This window comes from Apodemus sylvaticus, chromosome 12, assembly GCF_947179515.1.
Source record: "Apodemus sylvaticus chromosome 12, mApoSyl1.1, whole genome shotgun sequence".
In the NCBI taxonomy this organism is placed as follows: Eukaryota; Metazoa; Chordata; class Mammalia; order Rodentia; family Muridae; genus Apodemus; species Apodemus sylvaticus.
In genome coordinates, this window is record NC_067483.1 from 100,216,362 (window position 1) to 100,241,809 (window position 25,448).

Consider the following 25,448-nt stretch of genomic DNA (forward strand, 5'->3'; position numbering starts at 1 on the left):
GAAAGAAAGAAAATGATTATGAGAAAGTGAGTAAATCATACTGTACCTCTTCTCGATAATCAGAAGGAATACAACCATTAAGAACAGTGGGATATAAGATGTCTCTAGTCTGATACCCTAAAAAGGATACATTTCTCTCATGTGTGATAATTTCTGAATTGAAACAGTTCCATCCCAGATGGAGAATCCTTACCATTCAGAAGTATACAACTTACAAGTCTTGGAGAGTTCCTAAAATTTACCAGATGTACAGGCCCCTCCCTCCTCAGAGTTATATAAACAGTAAGGACTACTGGGAAGAGAAGAGACTCTATAACCTGTCATGCTGCCTGTGAGTTATGCACAGAGCTCCAGGGATGCAGTTTCATGAATCATCACCCATGGTGGGATGGATTTTTCAGTAATGCAGCTATGTTAAGAATCCATGCTCCTATACACAGCCCCTCTGTTCATATTTCCCCAGAAAGTGTCGTACTACTTTTTATATTATCAGTGTTCAACTACACAACACATGTCCTTTAAAGGAGAGATAAATTTTATTTAAGTGTGTATGTCATGTACATGCTGGAGTTATAGGCATTTGAGCCACTGGGTGTGGATATTGTAAGACATGCCCAAGTCCTCTAACAAAGAGGTAAACACTCTTAATTGCTAAGCCACCTCTCCATGCCTAAGACTCCTCAACATTGTTGAGGGCATTGAAGCCTTCCAGATAAAGAGACCCTAAAACGCCAATCCAATCAGTCTACTACACTTCCACTCCCCTCCCAGAGAAATGAGTCCTAGGGGACCAACTTATCGCTCCTTGAATAATCTACAGGTGGAAAAGCTCATGTTCTTTAGAGCTTACCCACCTCCACCTGCACCTTCCCTACACCATCTTGCAAAAATAAAGCCAGTCATCTCCTCAAAGATGAGCCCACTAGTCAGCCATAACTCTACATTATCACTAGAATATGCTTCTCAACCAAATGTGTGTGTATGTGTGTTTGTGTGTACATATGTGTGTATTTGTGTGTACATGTGTGCAAGTGTGCATGCATGTGCACATGTATATCTGTGAGCATGTATAAGTGTGCCTGTGTGTATATGTGCACCTGTGTGTGCCTATTTGTATATGTGTGCATATGTGTATATGTATGCCTGTATGTATATGTGTGAATGTATTTGTGTGCATTGTGTGAATTTTGTGCATGTGTGTACATATGTGTGTGTGTGTGTGTGTGTGTGTGTGTAGAGGGTTGGTTAACTTCTGTACTATGAATCTCAGAAACCTGAGCAAAGCTTTTGCTCTGTGGCGATAGTATTTATTGTAAATAACAGAAATATTTCTATTCTCCACCTTCATTGTTAAGTCTTATTGCCCTTTCCAGTGGGATTTTCAAAATTATATATTAGAAGATGTATAGTACATATGATTAAAAAAAAAAACCACTTCTTTGACTGAGATGGCCACGGCTGATCACATGAGGCCTTTCTTAGTTCATTTAGAAAATAAAATACATTGACTAACACCATTTCTACTTTGTGTTATGAACATTATTTTAATCTAGAGCATAGTCCCTAAACACAATTTGATATTTCACACTGCCTTTCCTTACCCTACAGATGCAGCAGAAGCTGGAAGGAGCCACTAAGCTGGAGCAGGCCTCCAGCAGCCTTGGAAAAGGTGTCCAGAGTTTCACTTCACAGAGGGAGACAACCACAGCCTGAGCTCACAAAGTGTAAATGCAAGTTTTAGAACACATACATTTTTTACCATTCTACACAGGCTGGTTAGAACTTCAAAACTGTGCAGAGGTTGGAGTGTTGCAAGTCCGAGGCCTAATTTAAAATGGGCTATCTTGGGCTCTTGAATAGTCATTGCCCTGCTACATGTGTGACTTGAAGGCCTTGTGACTATCACATCAGCTTCCACCAACCCAAAAGCTAAACGTGCCCTCAGAAAGCACCAAGAACTACAGCATGTATTCCTCAGTTTGCTATACCCACCACCTGACCAATGTATTTCAGAACTATTGATTTATGGTGTTCTTTGTTCTGTTTCTGTGTTAATGTTATGACATGGCTACCTCCTTGGAACATGGCCTTCAAGAAAAGCTGAATCTGTGTTCCCAGGCTGTGGTCATTTGTATTTGGTTCCAGAATAAACATTCTCTTTTCCTGTGAGTTGAGAACTGGATTTTCACAGACACTGACCATGGCAGAGCAAGGGTTAGGATGGGCCAATCACTCTAAACAAACATAAGCGGACTCCTAAACAAACGCAGAGCATCACTAAATGCATACAGTTGGTACCCTGCTTGCCAGCTTGTCTTGCCAGTCAATATCAGGGCTTGGGTCATTACACTTGAATGCCTACTATCTGCATAGCCCAATACCTTCTCACCAGTAGAAATATAAAGGCCTGTGGACTTTGCACCAAATAACTGTAGACAGATTCACAGTGACAAAAAAAAAAAAAAAAAAAAAAAAAAAAAAAAAAACCCTTGGAATTAGAAGGTGACTATTGTTACAAAGTAGCTACTTTTACTCTTAGTAAAACCACCAAAGCATCCAGGACAGATGAGGTGGATACAAAAGACCCAATGCAATGACCCAAGCATCTGCAATCACAAAGGAGGTTGTATTCATACAGTGTGGTAGCTTTGGAAAATAACCTCTGGCTTTGAATCAGACAGAAGCCAGGATCTGCTTGATCTGGTGAGGAAGGGGGAAGGGGCTTTGCAAAAGCCACTGCTGTGAGCATATTACACACTTTAAGCAGTGAGAAATTCATTTAATAAATGGATTGAAGCCTGAAATCTAATTAAATCTGAAAGAGGTATCAGCCCAAAATGCTAATAACTTCACACTGTAAAGGCGGAGCTCTGCTGCACGTGCCTTTAATAGCGTGCCTCTCTGAAGTGTTTTCTGTAGTCACTCAGGCAAGTCTGGAACGTGACCTGAATCACTTCCAGACTCGATTTCAGATGCAAACATCTTCATGCAGGAGATCTGTCTGGTCACCTTATTCTTTCCATGCAAGGCAGGTAAGAGGATGAGAAGCCTTAAGGACTGGACCATGATTGTAAGAAAAAGGAAATTTCTATAAGGAAAACCAATTGCTTTCTACCCAGGAAAACTATGTGCCAGCTACTTGCTGGCACCCTAGGATAGAATCATGTAACTCTCCCTGCCTTATAATGCAGTCAGGGATTTCTAGAAATGAAATTTTCAACTAGTTCACCCTAAGCTGAAGTCCATCTTCAGTCCTTTTAAACATATACATATTTAATTTTGGATGTGGGCAAGTTTCATGGTGTATGTAAAGTTCAGAGGAAAACTTGTGAGCCAGTATTGTCCTTCCATCGTGTGACTACTGGGAGTAAGACTCAGGTCATCAGTGTATTGTGAGTGACTGTCCCGAGCCAAGCAATTGACATCTTCGGGCTGTAGCTGAGCCAGCCTTGCAAAAGATCATTGCAACTGGCTTATACCTCTGCCCCCATGCTTCCCCTGTCACCTGCAACCCCCACCTCTGCCCAGAGTATCTAACTGTACCCTACTAATTGGCAAAAGTATATGTGGCATGGGAATGGTGGTTACAAGGACACCCTGATCCTTGCCGAGTAGGGCTCTTTCCAGATACAGTCATTAGTAAGGGAGTACCCACACCCCTTTAAGCAACCTCTCACCTATGCTCTCTAGAGGCAGCCAATAGAGTTCACTGATTCTTTAGAGTAAAATTTGGTGAACTTAAGTGGAATTCTGCTTTGGTTTGCCATTGGGATCTTTGGAGAAGGGGCAAATATGGTGTGTGTCTTTCCTTGGAAAGAAATTTTAGGAACATTAGATCTACTAATTTCTCTACTGAGCCATCTCATTGGCACCTAGAACCCATGAGGTAGCCACCATTGACCTCTATAGCTCATCCTCAGATAGCCACCAGGAGCATTGACCACCAGAGCCCCAGGATTCAGCTTTCTTCCTAACTCTCCAAAGACAGCCAGGTTCCCGACGCTGGACCTGTTCTGTGCCTGGGAGCCATTGTGGGACCTCAGATGTCCAGCCTAGTGTGTGGTGAGAATGTGGTGAGAGCATTCTCAGGGCTGGGCTCTGGGTTATTGCTTCCACACAGCATACCTGCGTCTCAGCTCAATTCCCTCCCACACTCTCCGCCTACCAGAAATGTGTAAACAAAGGATACAGGATGGCATCCAAGACCACTCCATCACGAGACACTAGCTTCATTGCTGTACCGTGATCCCTATATATGCCTCAGGCCCAGGGCCTTTGCACTGGCTGAATCCTCTCCTGCAGCACCTCTTCAGTCATGTGACTCTCATGCCTTCAAGTCTTCACTGTGTGTGACCCTCTTGGTAACCTTGAAAATCTATGCTCATTATCCCAGGATCCCGTATTTGTGAGTTCATCTGCTCACTAAAATCCATGTATACCTCCAAATTAACATTTGTACAGTTATTAAAGCTCAGAGGCCAAAACTTGCCTCTCCTAACCTGTTAGAGAGGGCTCACTATGCTGTTGAATGATGCCACATTTTGGTGCATTCTGGAGGATGATATCACTGTCCCCCAAGCACAGCATGGAAGTACTGTGTAGTATTGCTAAGCACAAGAAGGTCTTGAAGATCTTATCTGAGAAAAACAAGGTCCATGTTCCCTCCGGCCTGAGTTCCAAAGCTGTTGGGCTTAAGTTCAACATTAGTGACACAAAATCATGCATAGGTAAGGTATCTTTTAAACATACCACATAAGAAAGACAGGCAAAATGAGCTTCCCAAACCTCAAACCTAAGCATTGATCTCGAAACTTATGGAGCATGTCAAGCTGTGCTCTACACCAAGAAATAAGCAATATCTCCAAGCAGAACAGAGACACCATCCAATCTCATCACAGGTTAACCACTGTTTAGTTCTTCTTAGAAGACAAAGTATTAACATTGTACATTGGAAAACAATTAGATAGGATCAGAGAATACTGCTTGTATCCAGGACTGTAACATTGAACATCTGGGCACCCAGGTGGATTGGAATAAAGGTGGTAAGTGGATCTGAACATGAAGCAAAATGCACCAAGGGCTAAGCCAATCCGCAGTCTCAAGACACAAGAAAATGGCACCAAGAACTGCTTTGGGGACTGAAGAGATGGTTCAGAAGTTAAGAGCACATATTGCTCTTGCAGAGGACCTGGGTTCAGTTCCCAGCACCCACATCAAACAGTTCACAATGTCCTCTAAGTCTACAACTAGGAGATCCATTGTTCTCTTCTGACCTCTGCAGGTACACACATACATGTGAAATACACTCAAACTACATACTCACGTTCATGTAAATAAAAATAATTTTATATTTACTCATAACAAAGAAGAGACATAATCACCCATTGTGAGGTTGAATGCATGAATTTTCATCTCTGAGAAAATTCGCTACTCACCAACAGTCTCTCTAACAATGACATGACCTGGGCTGTGTTACAGTACGTCACTGAGGATATCTTCATCCTTATTTTAAAAGACTATTGCACAGAATAAATCAGCTCCTTCTAATGGGGATTTTGTTTTAATCTCTCGGTTTTCATCCTAACAGTCCCTTGTTCTGGTTGCTCATGAATTCAGAATCAGATCCAGGTCCAATCTTAAACTAAACCTCTTGTTAGCAAAAGTAAACTCATTCTACCTTTCAGAGCTGAGACATGAGGTTCCTTTCCTAAGGAGAATGTCACAAGAGAAAGCTCCCCCTTGTCTACAGTGGACAGAAATGACACAGAAGAGGAGGATATTGTCCAGACTCTCTGCCCCCCTTTCTGTGGACCCCATGATATCCTGAAGGACAGGTGTACAGGAAGAGACAAAAACCTAAGAAGACAATATTTACTCCTGACTTTGGCCTCTGAGAGGCTGACTTGCTGTATGCATTCTACATCCTGGGGATTATATGTGGGCTGAGGGAGACAGAGGAATGAAGTGGGTAAGGGAGCTGTAGTAGGAGACACCCATGGGAGACAGAATTAAGTCTCTGTGTGGGCATCAAAGAAGCCTTCCTCCAACCTCCAGAAAACGTCTAGATCCCTGCTTCTAAGGCAATGAGGGAAGTCCTCAACAGCCCCAAACCACTGCCCAGCCAGTGACTTGGGCTAAAGTATCAGCCCTTTCCTCCCACTCCTTGGTGCCTACAAACCAACTCTCTGCCAACTTCACCCTCCTCTGCCACAGAATTTCAAGAGAGTTGGTACCCAATCCAACATCATTCTCTGATCCCTTGAATCCCACATCCCTTTACAGCCTCATACTCTAGTCCACAGAAAAGTATGTTTCTGTCCCACATCACTAGAGACTGATAAAAGAGGGAGATAGAACTCAGGTGGAAGTGTTTACAACTATCTCAGCAGAACATGAGCTATGCCTTTGCAGTCATTGCTGTTATCATTACCAGAATCTGGTGTTTCCACAGTATTTTTAGAAGAGTTTTACTCCCAACCCTATATCAGGTTTCCTCATCTTCACTTGTAAGAGAATTAGATTTTTTCCTCCGCACTTGTCTTAGAAAAATCTCAACCCCAGAGATGAGCAGCTGTCAGACGCCTCTCTTATACAGAGTCTGAATGGAAAGTCTTTTCTTCCTTTGAGCTGGCAACTCCCTCCCTCACCTGCTATCTGTGGCATAGCATAATATCTGGTGAAGCGATAACTGTAATTAAGGCAGGTGTATGCATTCCCCCTTCTAGACTCCCTGTATAGTGCATTCATTCTCAAGAAAATTGAAGGTAGACATAATATTTTGACATGTGAGCACCTGATGAGGGGAATCAGATGAGGAAGGTTGAGTACCGGCAGTGGTCATGCACGGTGTGTATTGAATCCTTCAGGGGCCGGTCACACCATACACAGAAGGACCAGTTACACCCCAGGAGATGAGGAAGGCTGAGAGCAGACAGCAGTCATGCATGATGCCCATCACATCCTTCAGATGTGGGTCACAGAACACGCAGAAAGGCTAGTTACACACCAGTAAAGCACTGGTGTTTTCACTCCTAAGTCACAGTGGTCAGAATGTTAGAAATTCATGATCTATTGAACTCACTTTTCTTGTCTCTGTGACCAGAAGGAAAGGAAGGGGAGAACAGCTTATGGTCACTCTGTTTGAGTGTCTATAACCCGTCATGGCAAGGAAGCGCAGTAACAAGGAGTGCTGGAGGAAACAGCTCGTGTCTGCCACAGCCAGAACAGGAGACTGTTTGCTCACAAGGCTTAGAGGGAGTCGGGACCACACAGGAAGCAGGGACAGCTATAAATGTGAAGGACGCCTCCCAAAGCATTGGCATCAACCGAAGACCAAGTGTTCAAACGCATGCGCATGTGAGAGATATTTCACATCCATCCATTCAGCATGGATTTCCTGAGGGCAACCAGAACCCACACCCAGGCAATTCTGCATGGGTTGGGCTCCTGACCATGTCCCCAAACACCATAGTTTGGTGACTAATAAAACTGGCGACCAATAAAGAACACCTAATGTCTTAGTTAGGGTTTGTATTCCTGCACAAAACATCATGGCCAAGAAGCAAGCTGAAGAGGAAGGGTTTCTTCAGCTTACACTTTCACATTGCTGCTCATCACCAAAGGAAGTCAGGACTGGAACTCACACAGGATAGGAGACAGAAGATGCTGCTGCTCACTGGCTTGCTTCCCCTGACTTGCTCAGCTTGCTTTCTTATAGAACCCAGGACTACCAGCCCAGGGATGGCACCACCCACAATGGGCTGAGCCCTCCCCTCTTAATCACTAATTGAGAAAATGCCTTACAGCTGGATCTCATGGAGGCATTCCTCAAGGAAGACTCCTTTGTCTGTGACAACTCCAGCTCATGTCGAGTTGACACACAAAACCAGCCGGTACACCTGCTGTTCCCTGTGTCACATGACTTCTTACTCTAGAAGCCTTCAGTCAACTCTGGAGCTTGTAGAGATACCAAAAACTCCTCTATACAAGGAAAATGGAAAGGACAGCCTTCAAAGCCAAACAAACTGGAAAGCAAAACAAAATGGTGGTCAACTGCATTTCTTTCCCACTTTGATCTATGGAAGTTTGTATTTAGACAAAAAACGAAAGGAGCTTTAAAAATGAAAAAAGAAAATGAATTTACTGAGTCTGGTGAGTGAAGATCAGAGAGAGAAGAGTTGGGTGAGTGAAGTAAGATAGGTGAGGTACAGTGTCTGTGGCTGTTGCAAATGTGTTCATTAATAATAACACTGTTGTGAATGTGTTCATTAATAATAACACTGTTGTGAATGTGTTCATTAATAATAACACTGTTGTGAATGTGTTCATTAATAATAACACTGTTGCAAATATGTTCATTAATAATAACACTGTTGCAAATATGTTCGTTAATAATAATAACCAATGCCTGGGCAGACCCTGGACCACAGTGCTTCCATTTGAAACCCACACCTGCAACTCTCACCCTTCCAGGCTTTCTTCACTGGAAAAGTAAAAAGGCATAGGCACAGTATAAGCTTGACTCCATCTAGACCAATGATGCTGAGCTAATGTTTCTGTCATGTTTGTTTGTCCTGTGCACACTACTTAAGGGTCTGGTCTCCACTAACCTTCACAGCAGCCTGCCAAAGCAAGCACTGAGATCAGCCCATTTCAGGGTCTCAGAAAAAAAGAGGTGGACAGAGGCCACTAACTTGACAAATCACATGAGTAGGGGAATGCGGTGGGACGCCGGTAGCCATCCCTCTTCCATGTGGCTGGGCTGGTGAACAAGAACATAGACATCTCAGGGCTCACGCCCCGCCCATTCTGCGGAATCATGGCTTCTCTGGTTCCCAGCTGGATGGAGTCGTTGCTTAGCCAGCCTCTTAGGCACTTATGGTCGCAGGGCCTGGCCCAATAGGAGGTAGACCTCCAGGTCACCTCTGGCTTTGTCAGGCTTGCAAAACAGCTCCAGCTAAATAAGTAAAAAGTTATCACTTCCTGGGGGGCCTACTATGTGCTCACTTCCATAAGTCATCACGTCCTTGTTCTTTTTAGAGAGAAAATAATTGGCCCAGAGAAATAAACAACCTCACGGCTGGTGAAGAGCAAGCTCCTGGAGACCAGGTCCCTCTGGACAGGGTGAGCACTGTGAACACATCCTGTTCCACCTTTCCCTCTTCAGGGCCACGTAGTCTTTGTTTTACATCAGTGATGCTGGGAGACCAAGGAAGACATCTCACCAACTCCATGCCCGCCACCTGCCCTACGATTGCAGACCAAGCATTATTCAAGGCAGGAGGCCCGAAAACCCAGCAGTTCATCAGTGGGTTCATCCTCCACTTCACAGAGAGCCAGCACCCCACCTAGAAAACTAAATTCTTCTAATAACCTACCACGTGCACAATTGATGCCCCACTGAGAGAATGGGGCTCAGGCCCCTCCTCTTCCGCCTCCTCAGTCTAAAGATAAACTCACACATTAAAATCTAGCCCCCACCAACCATCACCCGGATTCCTCTGGGATAACGGATGATGCATGGATTTGCCTGCAGAGTCTGGAAAGCATTGTAATTCTAGCAGTGTGGAGGGCAAGCTGACTCAGATTCTTGAGATAACTGAAATTAACCCACAACTCACCAGCCACTGTGGGAAATCCTATCACTCCACACACCTCCATAGCTGGAATCACAGAACACAATCAGAATGTTAATATCAAACCTCAGGATATCGAACCTAAGGCTCACACAACGCCATGTTTAATGACTCTTGGCAAAAGATACTCATTAGAGATCTCAGCTCTTCTAAATTAAAACATGAAACCTAGATATAAACCATAGAAATTTCAATTTCTCAGCTCCAGAGACCCACAGAAAACTCACACCATGGGAATACAGCTGCTCCTTGGAGTTTTGCAATGTATTTTTGCAAATATTTCAGCAGGATCCATGAAGGAGAGAACCGAGAGATGGGAGTGAATAGACCCATCAGAGCCCAGCTGTAGGGGTGGCTCAGAGCAGGAGCAGCAATTCTTCATGGACAATTCAAACCATCCTGCTTCCCAGTGGCCAGAGTCATCTGTCCTATGACACAAAGCTCAGAGTCCAATGGCCCTGCAAGCTGACAACACCAGGGTCTTTCAATGAGAAATGCACCAAGATTGTTATAGGCCTCTCCCCTCTGCCATGGCCCCAGCAAACACGTGCCCTACCAGCTTTCTGCTCTGCTCCTGACTAAACTCTTCTTAGACTCAGGAAGAGGGAGCCAGTCTTGGGTTGCAGCCCAGAAACATCAGAGTGAAGTTGGATACCAGACATCACAACTTCACAACTTGCCTTCCTTTAATAGGCTGTATACTCAGACAGGGAACATGGGACACTATAAGCCAGTTCTGGAGAGATGGCTAGGTGGGGAATTCCACACAAGCAGGACAATCTGTATTTGCTTGTCCTGCAACCCCAGCACCCACAGGCAAAGCCGGGTACGGTCATGTATGTCTGCAACTGTAATACACGGGGGAGGGGGGAGGGCAGAGGCAGGAAGATCCCCAGAGCTTGCTGGCTGGCAAGGCTAGCCACTCGGTGATGGAGAGCAGTTGAGGAAGACACCCAGCATTTACCTCTGGCCTCCACATGAGTGAACACACAGGTGCACTCACATGCACATACGCTACACAGACATGCACATGTATACATGCACATATATTACAGAAACATACACGTACACCAGACATATGTGCATACCAACACACAACACTGAAAAACCTCTCTGTGAGGGAGGGTCATTTTGCAAATGACACAGATAATCAGCACCTTTTTTTTTCTCAATTAAAAAGCCTCTCCTGAGACCTGCCCTGGACATGATGGCTCAGATGCTCACTTAGATTCTGAAATCTGACTTTTTAACATGAAAAGACATGGCACTTCTAAGTATAGCTAGCAAACTGGGAAAAAATTCATTGCCTGTTCAATTAGGAAGCAGATTTCAAAACCAAAGTAAGCCACATAGTAACACCTTGTCTCAATAACAAAACCACAAAACCAAACACAGGGCTGGCAGACCCTGTAGGTAAGAGCACCTCTACCTGAGGAGGCAGGTTCAGGTCACTGAACCTACATCAAGCAGCTTGTACACCAAGAGGTCACCAACACCAGTAACTCCAGTCCCAGGGATCTGGTGCCCCTTCCCCACCCCGGCTTCCTTGGTCACCAGCAGGCACACAGAGCACATAAACTCACATAGGCACACATAGACACATGAACATTTGCTTAAATCAATAAACCTACAAAACCCCAAGGAACTTCCCAGTCTTGCATGTTACAGAAGCTAGAACGGGAGCCTGAAGAGGAGAATCTATTCACTTGTTGTTTGTTCTTGCCAAGTGCTCCCGTACATGCCTTTCAGACCCTCATTGCTCTGAGGGGTCACGCTTTGGAGCCTCCACCGAGCAACCATCTGTTCTGTTGATGACAGTGCTGACAGTCTCCATCTTTGTGGCTTACATAAGTTGAGGATCTTTCTTGAGCAAAAGTAAGTTAAATAAGGGAACTGGAGAGATGGTTCATCAAAGTGCATATTGCTCTTCAAGAGGACACAGATTTGGTTCCCAGTACTCACACCAGATAGGTCACAACTATCTGTAAGTCCAGCCTCACTGTGTCCAGTACCAGGTATTTTCTTGCCTCCAAGGGCACCTGCACTCTTGTACACATAACTATACTCAGACAGACAGACAGACAGACAGACAGACAGACACACACACACACACACTTAAAATATAAAAAAAAAACTTTTTAAAATTTTGATTAAATAAAACAAGCAAACAAACAAAAAAACCAGCCATTCTGTTTCACTGTATGAAACACAGAGACTTTGTGGCAACCAGTGACCTATGGACAAGGAAACTGCCCTGGTCACCATGGTTACCACTCCAGCTGACCCTGTAGAAGCTCCCAGGAAATGTCCTTCCCAAGTACATTAGTGCAGATGGTCACAACAGAGAGGCAGAGGAGCCATGCAGGGCTCCCACCAGATGCCTGTGACGTGTTCCAAAATCACTGCTGGTCCCACTATTGGCTGAGGAAGTGACCTTTCTGAGCTGGTCATATTATAACAGCTTCCAGTGAATTTCATCTTAGCAAAACTACTTTCCAGCCTTGAGAAGAGTTCTTTTGTCAGCATTCCCCAGTCTTTCCATTAAAAAGGCCAGTCACGAGCTTGATTAAATAATAAGGGAAATATGAGGGAACTGCTTGACAGTCTTTCAATAACTAGAAGAAACCCCATAAACCAAGCTGGAACTCACTAAACTGTGCATAAAGAAGCCAGGTGATTCCACAAGTGCCCACATGGCTACGTTGCATGCTGCCTGAGTCCTTCAGAAAGCACCACTGGATACAGTGACATTCACTGGGTTCTCCTGCTACTTCTGTCTTGGGTCTCATGTCTACAACTATGAGAAAGGTCAGAACTAGAGAGAGACAAGCGAGGGGCCAAACAGCAAGTTTTAAGTAGGCACCAACGCCCCCTTGCTGAGTCAGTGCCCCCTCTCCCAACCCCCCCAGCCCTGAGCTTCCTCCAGGGGCGAGGGGGAGGTTTGCAATTACAGAAGCAATCCTGACCCTTGCTACACACTGGACATGCTTAGAAAAACGTCAAAGCAAACAAGTCCTCTTGGAAAGCAGCCATCAGAGATGACAAGAGACTTGGGGGATATTTAGGAACAAAAATTCCAGGCCAATCATAAGTTTGTGGGACAAAATCAGAAACAGTGAGAAAACTCAAGAAAAACATCAGTCATGAACCATCACCCAAAACCTCACACAGGGACAACATATATGGGGGTTGATATCTAGAAATATCTGCAGTAGCCTGCCTCATCTTTAAAAGAACTTCTGGGGGCAGATTACACACCCTCTTATTATTATTACTGAAAAGATAGGAAGGCTGGACCAGAGGGGGTGAGATGAATGTATAGCACTGAGTGCCGGCCTGGGCTATGACACTCAACTCATCTTTAGTTAACAACGTGACTCACACAGTCATCTTCAGAGAAAACAGTGAGGAGGACCTCTTAGCATGTCTGCGGTGATGTCTGTCAACTTGACCATATCCGGATTCATCTAGGAAATAGCCTGCAGGCACAGCATCTTCAATAAGCTAACTGGGGTGGGAAGGCCCACTTTAAAAGTAGGTGGCTCCACTCCTTGGTTGGGTCCTGGGTTGCATAGAAAGGGAAAAGCCTTCTGAGCTCCAGCATGCCCTGCTCTCTGCTTCATGGTTGCAGATGCAATACGACCAGCTTCCTCCCAGGTTCCCACCTCTAGGACTTCCTGCCGCCGTGGTGGACTTTACACTCAGACAGTATACTGAAATCAAGCCTTTCCCCATAAATTGCTTTGGTCAGGTCTTTAATCACAGCCATGACACAGCAACTAATATACTGTCCCTAGTAAGAAATCACTCCTGACATAGTCCTGTGTGTGGGCAAACAGTCTCTCTTGCTTCACTTACTTTCATAGCCTGATAACTTTGAGGGCTAGAAAGCAAAGACTGCCACCATATGAGCAGGATAAAGAATATGTCATTCCAAATGTGTTGAGTGAAGGGGAAGAACAGTAGCTCCAAAGCCAGCCAAGCCCACAGGACACCCCCAAAGACTTAAGCAAACCCTGAGACTGACCTCCACATCCCGGTAAAACTGAACATGGTGCTCACGCAGCGGGGAAGGGGTGGTGGTGTGAGCCCATCCAGTCGCATGAGCAGAGCCGGGACACCGAAGAGCACCAAGTACTTCACATAGAAGAAGAGCACCTGGGCCAGCGCCAGTCCTCCTGTAAAGCAACGGGACCCATCAGTCACAACAGCGTAAGACAGCAGGCTCCTGGGACTGCCCTGCATCTCCACCAGTCTCCTTGCCTTCCACAGTCTCAGACATTTGCACTTGGTCCCTAGCTGGTCCTGAGTAGGGAAGGTTAGCGGGGAAATATTTCACCAGAATAGATTTGAGAGTGAAAAGCCATGTCTTTCTGGTTCACTCCATTTCTTGCTTGTGATTTAGGATGTGAGTCCTCAGCTTCCTGCTCTGCGGCCACTGCCTCCTACTTCCACACTGTCCCCAGCATCATTGACTCCAGCCCTAAGCCAACATAAACCCTTTCTTCCATATGCTGTCCTGTTCATGGTGTTTTATCACAGCAACAGAAAAGAAACTAAGACAACAAGTAACAAGATCACCCAATGGGATTGAGTTCTGGTGGGACCATACAGCAGACCATTACTCCATCTTATAGAAAATCTATGTTCTTGCCTTGGGCTGAGGTCCCAGAACACAAACCATATCTGTGCTAAAGACTCTACAAGACCAAATGATCAGCTGTGGCAGAAGGGTCAGAGACTTAGAATGTTGCTGATCCAGAGCTAGATTGCTTCAATATACCATAGTCCCAGAAGCATCCATTCATTGTCCACGTCTGTAAAATGTGGGGGATATAACTTATCAGACCCCTAACTTCCACAGCCTAAAACCCTAACACCACCATCAGATGGCATCTGAAACCACAGCAGAGACTTTTCTGGTTTGAGATACCCTGACTTCCTGATGTCCTCATATACAGGAACTATCCTGATTTGTGGCTTTTGTGTAATCTGTGACTTTGAGTGGCTGGCTTTCCAGAGGGTGTAAGACTGCTGTTAGAGCCACATAGTCCACTGACATTCCTAAGACCCTCCTGTAACAATGAGGTCAGCACTGACATCCGCTACCAGCGCCTCTGTGGGACTGGTGCTTGTCCTTTAGAAGACAGCTGATCCGCTGTACCAACCTTTCTGTGGTATCTTCTGGGCAACAGGAGGTATTCTAAATGCCACATGAACACACTGCCACTGTCTCTCTGGGGCTTCCAGTCATATTAGCTTTTAAAGCACGTGGACAGTATGAAGCAGTCTTTCAGGAAGCTCGGGGAAGGTAGAAACAACACCCCAAGTCTTTTCTGGGGTTGTGTGTTGTTTCCATGGAGAAACATGGGCACTCTTGAGTCTTATGTCACATACAAGTCCCATTCAGCTTTCTTCCCAATTAAGAGAGATCAGGAAGTCACCGAAGAGACTTGTATGTTTATTCATTCATTCATTTCTTATCAAGCACCTGTGTGTTGGGGGGGTGAGTGTGTGTGTGTGTGAGTATGTGTGTGAATGTGTATGAGTGTGCAAGGTGTGTGTCAATACATGAGTGTGTAACAGGGTGTGTATTGTGTGAGTGTAAATGAGAGTATATGAATATGAGTGAGTGTGTGTTATATGTGTGTGAATGTGAGAGTGCGTGTCAGTATGTGATTGTGTGAGAGGGTATGTGTGAGTGTGTATGCATGAGTGTATGTGTGAGTGTGTATGAGTGTGTGTGTGAGAGAGTATGAATGTATATAAGTGTATATGTGTGTGAGTGTATGTGTCAATATTTGAGTGTATGTGAGGGTATTGTGAGTGTTTGTGTGTGAGTGTATGTGTGTATATGAGAGTGTGTGTATGTGTGTATGAGTGTTGTGAGAGAGTGATTGTGCATGTTTATGAGTGTGTGTGTGTGTGTGTGTGTGTGTGTCCATTTCAGGTTAACCTTGAATGTCTTTTCTCATGCACCATCCTTGTGAGTTTTGTTTTACACTTGTTCATTTGTGTGTGTGTGTGTCTGTATGTCTGTCTGTCTGTCTGTCTGTCTGTCTGTCTGTATATGTACATGGAAGTCAGAGGGCAACTTGCAAGACTCAGTTTTCTGGGATTGAACTCCAATCACTGGGTCAGATAGCAAGTGCTTTTTACCCGTCAGCCATCTTGATGGTGCCACCTTGCTTTTTTTTTTAACTCTTCATTGATTCTTTATGAATTCACATATTGCACCCTAATCCCATTCATATCTACCCTCCTTCCTTACAACCTCCTCACAAAAGAAAACAAATAACAAACAAAAAATCTCACTGTGGAAGCTGAAGTTTGTCGTGGTGTGTCACACAGTATACACTTTACTTGCAAATGTTCATTGCAATGAATGAGTCATCGGTCTGTTTCAAGGCCTCTGGCTTCTGCTACACCATCAATACTGGATCCTCACTGGAACTCCTGTCAGATATCCTGTTGGTGCCCTGTGCTGAGGGATCTCAAAGCTTTGGGCCTGCAGGGTTGGCCCCTTCACGTGTTCCAGTAGTTCATAGATAGAGCAGATGTTGGGGTGGGCCAGCTCAAAGCCTGGGCCTGGGTAGTGGCTGAGGTGGTCTGCCTGACAGCTCTTCCCCCAGCTCTCCAGCACAGCTCAGGCAAAGGACAGAGCCAGCTCAGCAGAGCTCCACAGTCAGCCATGAGAAGGGCCAGATCTCTCATTGGCATGTCCTCAGGGGCCAGCTCTCCTGCACACTCACCACCATGCCAGTTCAATTGTGCTTCCCTGGGAAGGCGTGGGGCTGCCCTCCTAAGTGCTGTAGCTGGTGAGGGGTGGGGCCAGCACTGCACAGCCCTCAGCATGGCCCCAGGTAGCAGCCCAGACCAGGAACTTCCACACAGCCTTTGGTGATAATAAACCCCCACTCCAGGGCCATGAACCGTGACATGGCCCTCGGCAGCAGTCCAGACCAGGACCTGGACCTCAGCATGGCCTCAGACAGCATCACTGGCTCTCATCAGGCTATTCCCCACCACCCTCGGGTGTCCAGTTCTGCCTCTCTTCATGGGCACACACCGTTCTGCTTCTTTTTCTCTTCCACTTCTCTACCACTGATGGGCTCATCTTAGCGGCACCCAGGGCCTCTGGGTGTCTGGGGTGGTGGCACCAGGGACTGGATGGTTTCTCAGGAATGCTTAACTCAAAGCTCTTGGAGACAGGAAGCAGGGGAATGTTCTGGGCCCTGTTAACAGGAGGCCAGCTCAGGAAGAGGGATACTTCCTGTCTCTAGTCCTGACTTCATTTCTGACACTGTTTTTTACAGGTGTTGTTCTGAGGCTTAGGAATCAAAACCAGTAGCTGAGTCTGTATCTCCCAGAGTCCTTTGCACAAAAATCTTATCTTTGATTGGTACTTTTCATAAACAACAGGGATAAAGAAAGGATTCTGTGTGGGCATTTAATATAACTGTGGCCGATCTAACTGAAGACAATTAGGGTTTTTTTTTTTTTTACTCCAGTATGGATGAAAAATATGAGCCACATGTATTTATAACCAGGTAACACAAGTTCTATTTACCTGTTGGTGAGTATTTCTCATGGATTAAGGTGTGTGGGGAGGGGGGATTGATGGTATACACCCTTAACCCCAGTACTCAGGAGGCAGAGGCAGAGGCAGAAGAGGCAGGTGGGTGTCTCTGATATTAAGGACAGCCTAGTTTACATAGCAAGTTCTAGACCAGCGAGATCTGCCTAGTGAGAACCTATCTAAAACAAAGATGCATGGGACCAGGCTGGTGGCTCAGTATAGTGCTCCCTATGCAGGCATGAGTGCCTCAATTTGTATCCTCAGCACCACACGAATGCTTGGATTCAAGGCATTCAGGAGATGGAGATAGATCCCCGGGAGACGGGTCCCCAAGTCAAGCCGGCTGACTACAGTTAAGTAGGTGAGTCAGTGAGTCCTGGGATGAAGTGAGAGACCCCGTTCCAACATGAAGGCGTGAACATATGCAAACATACAAAAACAGTTTTAAAGGTATGAAAGGATGAACTAGACCTTTCCTTGACATTTTACTGACAGGCTTAGAAACATACAAGGGAAAGGGCATGGTGCTTTTTATAGCACTGTGTTTGCAAACATTCTGTTAATTTTTGAACAGTTGTGTTTGCGCCCACAGATTGACCCTCTGCCACCATACTCGGGGTTCACAGGAGCTGAGTGAATGGCACACCTGATTCCTTCCCCTTAACCAAAAACTTAGCCTTCCCTGGGGAGATTTAGTCCAAGGCTTCAGGTCATACTGAAGGACTGTGCCAGACTCCCTTGGGCATACAACTGGCAAGAAAGCAGCATCCAAATGTAAATTGCAGAATTTACCCTGGTTAGAATATATAAACTGAATAAGTTCTCATCAAGTTAAAAAATACAGAATCTGAATGAATGTTAATACTTGTATCATTACTAAGCTTGCATTTAAAATATTATCTCAGCAAGATATTGATTGTTCCCTCATCTTACTCATTTTCCTTTTAAAAATCTATACATTGGATCATATGCTGACATGTGTATACTCAGCAAGCACGTGAAGTGCTGGACTGCAGACTAGAAGCCAGCTCAGGTGGGCCAGACTCTGAGGCCTCACAGACAGTTCCATTACAGCCTCACTGTCCTTTCCCTCCCCCCACCCTTCCTCTTCTTAGCAAAATTCCATTTATCCTTCAGAGTCCAGCTCCAGTTGACCTTGTCTTATTCATTTAGCATTTTTACTGAGCACCAATTCCCTGCTGCACTCCAAGAAACACGGAGGTACGGAATGAAGGTGCCTGCCTGTGGAGCACTAGAGGACAATAAAACAGAGCAGTATTAGAACTCACAGCACCAGAACAGGAAATAATCTGCATACAGCGGCTCAGAACACCTACTTCATACTGTGTGCTTATGTGCCAGGCCTGGTTCTGGATGCTTGATGTATATGAATGGGTGCTCATGCCTTCCTGGGGCTTACATTTACCAACAATCAACAGGAAATGATGTGAAAGTTGAATCTGCATGGAAGCTAAGGGAGGTGTGGCACACAGCATTTCCCCACAATGCATGCTCCTCTGTGATATGACCTTGCTTCTTGCCCATCAGGAGTAAGATGGAGTAGACTACAGCACAGAAGTGTACTGTGCTATGAGTTAGATATGGGACCCCAAAGCTCATATTTTAAAGGTTCATTTGCCAGCTGGGAGAATTACTGGTAGGTGGTTGTACTTTTAAGAGATGAGAGTAAGTTAGGTCATTGGGGCATAATCTAGACGGAAGGAAGTTAGGTCATTGGAGCATACTCTAGAAGGGAGGAAGTTAGGTCATTGGAGCATAACCTAGAAGGAAGGAAGTTAGGTCATTGGGGTATCATCTACAAAGGAGGAAGTTAGGTCATTGGGGTATGATCTAGAAGGGAGGAAGTTAGGTCCACTAGAACATACACTAGAAGGAAGGAAGTTAGGTCATTGGGGTATGATCTAGAAGGGAGGAAGTTAGGTCATTGGAACATACACTAGAAGGAAGGAAGTTAGGCTACTGGAGCATACTCTAAAAGGGAGGAAGTTAGGTCATTGGGGTATGATCTAGAAGGGAGGAAGTTAGGTCACTGGAACATACACTAGAAGGAAGGAAGTTAGGTCATTGGGGCATAATCTAGAAGGAAGGAAGTTAGGTCACTGGGGTATGATCTAGAAGGGAGGAAGTTAGGTCATTGGGGTATGATCTAGAAGGGAGGAAGTTAGGTCACTGGGGCACACTCTAGACAGGGGATAGTGAGGTCCCAGGCCCTCCTCTACTCCCTTCTTCGTTCTCTTACTCTCTTGCTCTCCTCATTCTGCTCTCATTCTTTCTAACATGTTCTCTCATTCTCTCATTTCCCAGTCACCATGAACTCATCAACTTTGTCTGCCATGCACTCCCTCAACATGGGCCCAAATATAATGGAACCATGCAATCATAGACCAAAGCAAAACAAGCCCTTCCACTTTTTAAGTAGACTGACTCTGGTATTTTGTTATAGTAACTAAAATCTGCCTGTTTCAAATCTAGTTACAGCCTTTATTGTAAGCAGCTGTTAATGGCCTGGTCCATTCCATTTCCTTTCTCTTAGAATGTCCATTCATGAGATAGCTCCTCTTGGAACCCAATTTCCACACTACACAAAATGTGCTCATATAGAGAGACAATGTGAAGATGTTCTGGTGGGCGGCACCAGCTGAGTTCCCAGCCAACAATCATTCTCAGCTGAGTGAGGGTCATCCTGGATATTCTGTACGCAAACAGCATACAGGCTCAGCTAATGTCTGGCTGCACCATAAGAGAGAACCCAGAACTACCTAGATGAGGCCATTAAGGGACGGAATGGTGACAGGAAGGAAGCCATTGTTTTGAGCTAGAAAGCTCTGAGATGGTGATTGAGCCAGTGGAGCAGCAGACAAGAAAAGCCACAAGAAAACACCCCAGGGGAGGAAAGGGGGTGTTCCTAAATGTTGAGGTGGCAGACACTGCACTTTTAACATGGGATCAGGGTGGTCTTGAGGAACATGGAATTGCTTCAATGAACACTCACAGGGAGTTAAGGGTCTCACTGCACCAATTACAATGTGTTCTGTGCCTTTCACATTAGCCCACAGTTATGCATACACATGGTCATCCAGCTAGATCACAAATGCTTCAGGTCAGAAAGAGTGCCTCACACCCTCTGCATCCCCAGCCTCAATCCTCAACAGATTGCCTGTGTTTATAAATGCCACCTTGGGAAGTAGCCAAGTTGATATGTCACTAACAGTACAAGGCCTTCCTGTACTGTACTCTGGAAATGGTATTGATGATGCAGCATCCATTCAGAGGATAGATCCCTACTGAAGATCAGGCTGCTGTCAGATTAGTTCTCTGTGGATTTGGAACTTTGAATTCTCAGTAAAAAGAATGCAAGTAGGAAGCAAAAACCCAACAGAAGCCCTGCACTGCCCAGAGCTGCCTCCGTTACTCAGCATACCACAATAGCCTAGACACAGGCCACCACCCACCATCAGTGCTGCCAACTCTGCCTGTCTAGGAAAGAAAACAGTTTCCCACCCACCATGAGAATCAGGGCTGACTTCAAGATGGCAGAAGGTGAATATTAAGTTCTACAGAGAATGCTGGCAGAGAAAAGGCCCAGCTCAGCTCCCTGGAGCTCAGTCCTTCCACAACTACACGCCTGCATCCTCAGTCTCTCTCTGGCATTACCCGGCTATGGTTTTAATTGGCATAAAGAAGCTAGCAACCGCTTCCAGCTCTACTGTGTCCTCCCTCCCTCCTTCCCTGTCTCTCCCCTTCCCTCTCCCTCCCTCTCTCTCCTTCCTGTGTTCTCTTCCCCTCCCTCCATCCTCTTCCATCTCTCTCTTCTTTCTTTCTCTCCTTCCCTCCCTACCCCTCTCTTCCTCTTCCTCTTCCTCTTCATCCCTCTCCCATTTCTTTCTCCTCTCTCTCTCTCTCTCTCTCTCTCTCTCTCTCTCGGTCTCATCTCTCCTTATCCCTCTCCCCTTTCCCCTTTCTCTCTCTCCTCTCTCCCTCTCTCTCTCCCTGTCTCTGTCTCTCTTTCTCTTCCTTTCTTTTCTTCCTCACCCCCCCATCTCCATTGCTCCCTCCCTCTCTGTTTAGGCATGCACATGCCACAGTACACATATGAAAGACAAAGAAAAATCTTGTGTTGGTCCTTATGTCCTACCTTGTTTAAGACAAATTTCCTTCATTATTTGCATTGGCATATGCCAGGCTACCTAGCCTGTGAGCTTCCAGGGGTGTTCCTGTCTGCCTTCCACCTCCTCACAGGCACTAGCACTACAGGTGTGCACGAAAATGTGGGCTTTATGTGGGCTCTGAAGATCTGAACTGGGATCTCCACATTTGCACTGAAAATGTTTTACCCACTGAACCATACACCAGCCTGCTAGTTCTCACATGAGTGGCTAGAGACCTGCATGGGGGATGGGGGTGGGGAGGGGGGTACACTGGAGGAAGGTGAGACCAGGCCCACTCCATTTTCCTGCCCTGAGTCTCTCAGCTTCTCTGATCTTACTTTCTTAACCCTGTACTGATTGGGTTTTGCGAGCTGAGGGAACCTCAGTTGAGGTGTTGGTTCCATCAGATCTGTCTGTGCATTTGCCTGTGAGGCATTGCACAATTCAACATGAAGACTAGTTGGCCTGGGGAGGGCCCATGCCACTGCGGGCAGAGCACCCCTGGGCAAGTGCTGGCTTGTGTAAGAAAGCAGGATGAGCAAGCTGTGTCCTCCAGACCTCAGCCTCTGTTCCTGCGTCCAGTTTCTTCTCTCAGTGATGGGCTGGGATGTGGTGCGGCTGTCAGACAAAGCCTTCCCTCCCTGAGTTGCTTTTGTTCATGGTGTTTATCACAGCGGGGACCATCAAACCAGGGCAGCCATTCCCTAGCTCTTGGGAATGGCTGTTCCTGTCATTCCTGTGCTAATGGTTCTACATCTCAAGTTTGTCTGTCAAAATTCTACCTTTCCTCAAGGCATCGCCTGAATGTCATAATCTCTTAAAGGTCTTTTAAATGTCCATGCCAAAATAGCCACATGTCATTTTGCAAGTAAATAGCATATTAAAGCTTTCTATAAGATCTTCAGGGCAGCGACCACCACCGTGGGGTTACAGGCTGTGCGAAATGTCACCCACAGGCTTGGGAATTTAAACACTTAACTCCCAGCTGGTGGCAGTTTGGGGAGGTCATGGAGCCTTAGGAGAGAGTGAGGCTCTCGGGTCCAGTGTCACTTCTGCCCCAAGCTCTCTACTGCTTCCCAAATGCCATCTCGATGTAATCGGCCCCTCAGACCCCACAGCGACAGTGATGAGGCACTCTGGCCACCATGCCTTCCTGCCACTACAGACTCTATGCCCTGACCCATGATCCAGGATAAATCCCTCCTCCCGTAAGCTGTTTGACAGACATTCTGTCCCAGCAGTGGGAGGAGTTACTAAAACAGCTGGCCTCCTTATGTCCCCCTCCCTGGCACCAGCATTACCTGGAGAAAGGTTAAGGTGAGCAGGGGAAATTTTCTCAAAAGATAAACTCAAATAATTAGCTACATTTGATATATAGTATTCTGGTGTTTGTGTTTACCTAGCAATGTGCGGTAGTACTGGCCCTACACAGCAGATCAAAAAGCAAAGATTTACAGGGACTCGGTGCCCTTTGTAAGTCTCTGGGCTTCTCAACTTGAACACTACTGTCTTCATAAAAAACAAAAAAACAAACAAACCGAACAGTGACATCTTCCCCCAACTGCCATGAGATGCCCCTCCCCAAAGTGATCTCTCTACTTCTGATTCCTAAATGTTTTGTGTTTTTCTTCCTTTTGGCGACAGAATATTTTAAAATATAAATTTTATAAACTACATAAAACTTTGTGCTTTGCCTTTTAACTTAACATTTAAACACGTCACATCTGATATCTGTCTTCTACGTTCTGTGTGTGGACCGGGTCCTCACCCAGCCATGACATGCCACTTTGCAGAGACCTCAGCATGCACTTTTCCTGACTTTTTCCTAGCATCATTTACAGATGCTCAAAGCCCAACCCAGGTGGCTGAACACTGGGAGCTTCCAAGCAGCAGCCGCTCACTACAGAGCGCCTTGTCCTCTCAGGCCACAGTATCACTGTCATCGGGCCATCTCTGTGGAGCACAGGACACAGGAGTGTGGGGTGGGTGGGTGATCTCTTGAACTGTCAGCTCCTGAGCAGTTTAAAGGAATCTGCAGCCACTTCATATAACAAGTCCCTCGTGAGCCACAGAAGTGGTCAAATGCTGGAATATGTCAGCTACGATGCCTCTCGGCTCCACCAGCCAAACAACTACATATATGAGAAACATGCCTCAACATAAGAATGTCATAATGTAATTAGCCAACAGGTGGCATATCTCATGGAGGAGAGGATGATGGACGTGAATAAGATATAGTTCTTGAATTCCTAGTCAGAACCCTCAGGCAAGAGGAAAAATAAATAAATCCAAATTGGACAAGTCAGTTTGTCACTGTCTGAAAATGACATTACCTTAGCTGCAGAGATGGAGAACCACAAAAACATACACAGAGCTGGGTACAGGACACAATACCAAGTGTCTTCCTCCAGAATCCTCCACCTTATTTTCTGAGACAGAATCTGTCACTGAACCTGCCCCATGCTGAGTAGGCCTGAGGGATGGAGCACTGAGGCTAAGAGCATCTCCTTCCTCCACCTCTATGCTGAGGTTACAGCTGCACACTACCAACCGTCGGGTTTCCATGCTTTCACAGCAAGCATTTCACCAGCTGAGCCAGCTCCCCAGCTCCCGGGCTCCCACACTGGGCTACACTGTTGTAATTGTTTACTGTCAGTCTCTTGGTGAGCCTCATTTGTAAATGAGCCTTTAAGATAGGCAGGTACATTCAGGAAAAAGCATGCTATACATAGTATTTAGTACTATCCAAGGTTTCCAGCATTCGCTGGCATCTTGACACACCCCTCCTGGATATTTGTTTATCTATCATGAGTGAAAGAATGAGACACGGAAGGAGAATATAAGACAGAAGCGCTGGAGGCGCCACCGGGCTTCCAGGGTGGAGAATATTAACACAAGTGCTTTGGACAGGGAGCAAGAACAGACTCCAGAGCAGTGATGGGGTCAGAGGACCTGCTCCCTAATCCCTGATGAGGGCGGGTCCCCAGAGACCAGGCCAGGCTGTGTCCTAAGATGCTTGGCAGCCAAGCAGAAGGGACAAAGCAGGGGGCTGGAGCTCCCCTGGGGGATGTCAGAGCTACTTCAGTACGTCCCGGACAGTCCTGCCCCAGAACTCACACACTGACTAACTACTGACAGGTGTATCAAGGCACACAGAACAAGGAGGGAGAAAAGAAATGTGTGAGAATAAAAACCACTCAAGTCAAGTCATCGGCTGAGCCTTAGGGAAGGGAAAGACCCAGGGGGCTGCAACACTGTTAGTCTTATGTTACGGCTTAAGCAACAGAGCAGATGAACAAACACTTGCAGCATCTTCTTTATTACATCTTACAAATCTCATGTGTGTGTGCGTGTGTGTGTGTGTGTGTGTGAGCGTGCGTGCGTGTTTGTGTGTGTACATGTGTATGTACATGTGTATGTGTGTGCATGTATGTGTGTGCATGTGTATATGTGTGTATGTGTGTGCGTGTGTGTATGTGTGTGTACATGAGTGTATGTGTACATGTGTGCATGTGTGCACGTGTGTGCATGTGCGTGTGCATGTGAGTGTACGTGTATGTATGTGTGTGTGTGTGTCTGTTTGTGTGTGTCTGTATGTGTCTGTGTGTGTCTGTGTGTAAGGTCCATCACCTCCAACATGGGCAGTTTCTAAGCACACTGCATCTTAATAACAGCTGCTTGGGGGCTGGAGAGATGTCTCAGCCATTAGGACCACTCCCTTCTCTTACAGGGCCCTGGATTCAGTTCCCAGCTCCACATGGAACCTCACCACCATCTCTGACTCCACTTCCAGCAGTTCTGGCATCTCCTTCTGGCCTCTGAGGGCACTGCACTCACATACACATACATGTAATTTAAAATAAATCTTTTAAAAAATAAGATTCTGTCCAGTAGTGATCCCAGCAGCTGTCGGATGAGAGGAATCTACCACCAGAGCCACCTGACTTACCAGACTGAGGTCCAGTCCCAGCGTGGACATGAAGCCTGAGCCTGTATGTAGTGAACTTGAAGGCAGGGAAACCAACTAGTGTTTGATGCCAAAGGAGGCTATTGTATGCAGGAAAA

At 45.8% G+C, this 25,448-nt stretch overlaps 1 protein-coding gene across 1 annotated transcript in view; it reads right to left on the bottom strand.

Annotated features, from left to right (window-relative positions):
- Hhat (hedgehog acyltransferase) overlaps positions 1 to 25,448 on the bottom strand; it is a 253,385-nt gene that overhangs the window by 161,938 nt on the left and 65,999 nt on the right. The window contains exon 8 of the mRNA XM_052200751.1: positions 13,663 to 13,813. Coding sequence (XP_052056711.1) covers positions 13,663 to 13,813 — 151 coding nt within the window. The remainder of the gene's footprint in view (positions 1 to 13,662; positions 13,814 to 25,448) is intronic.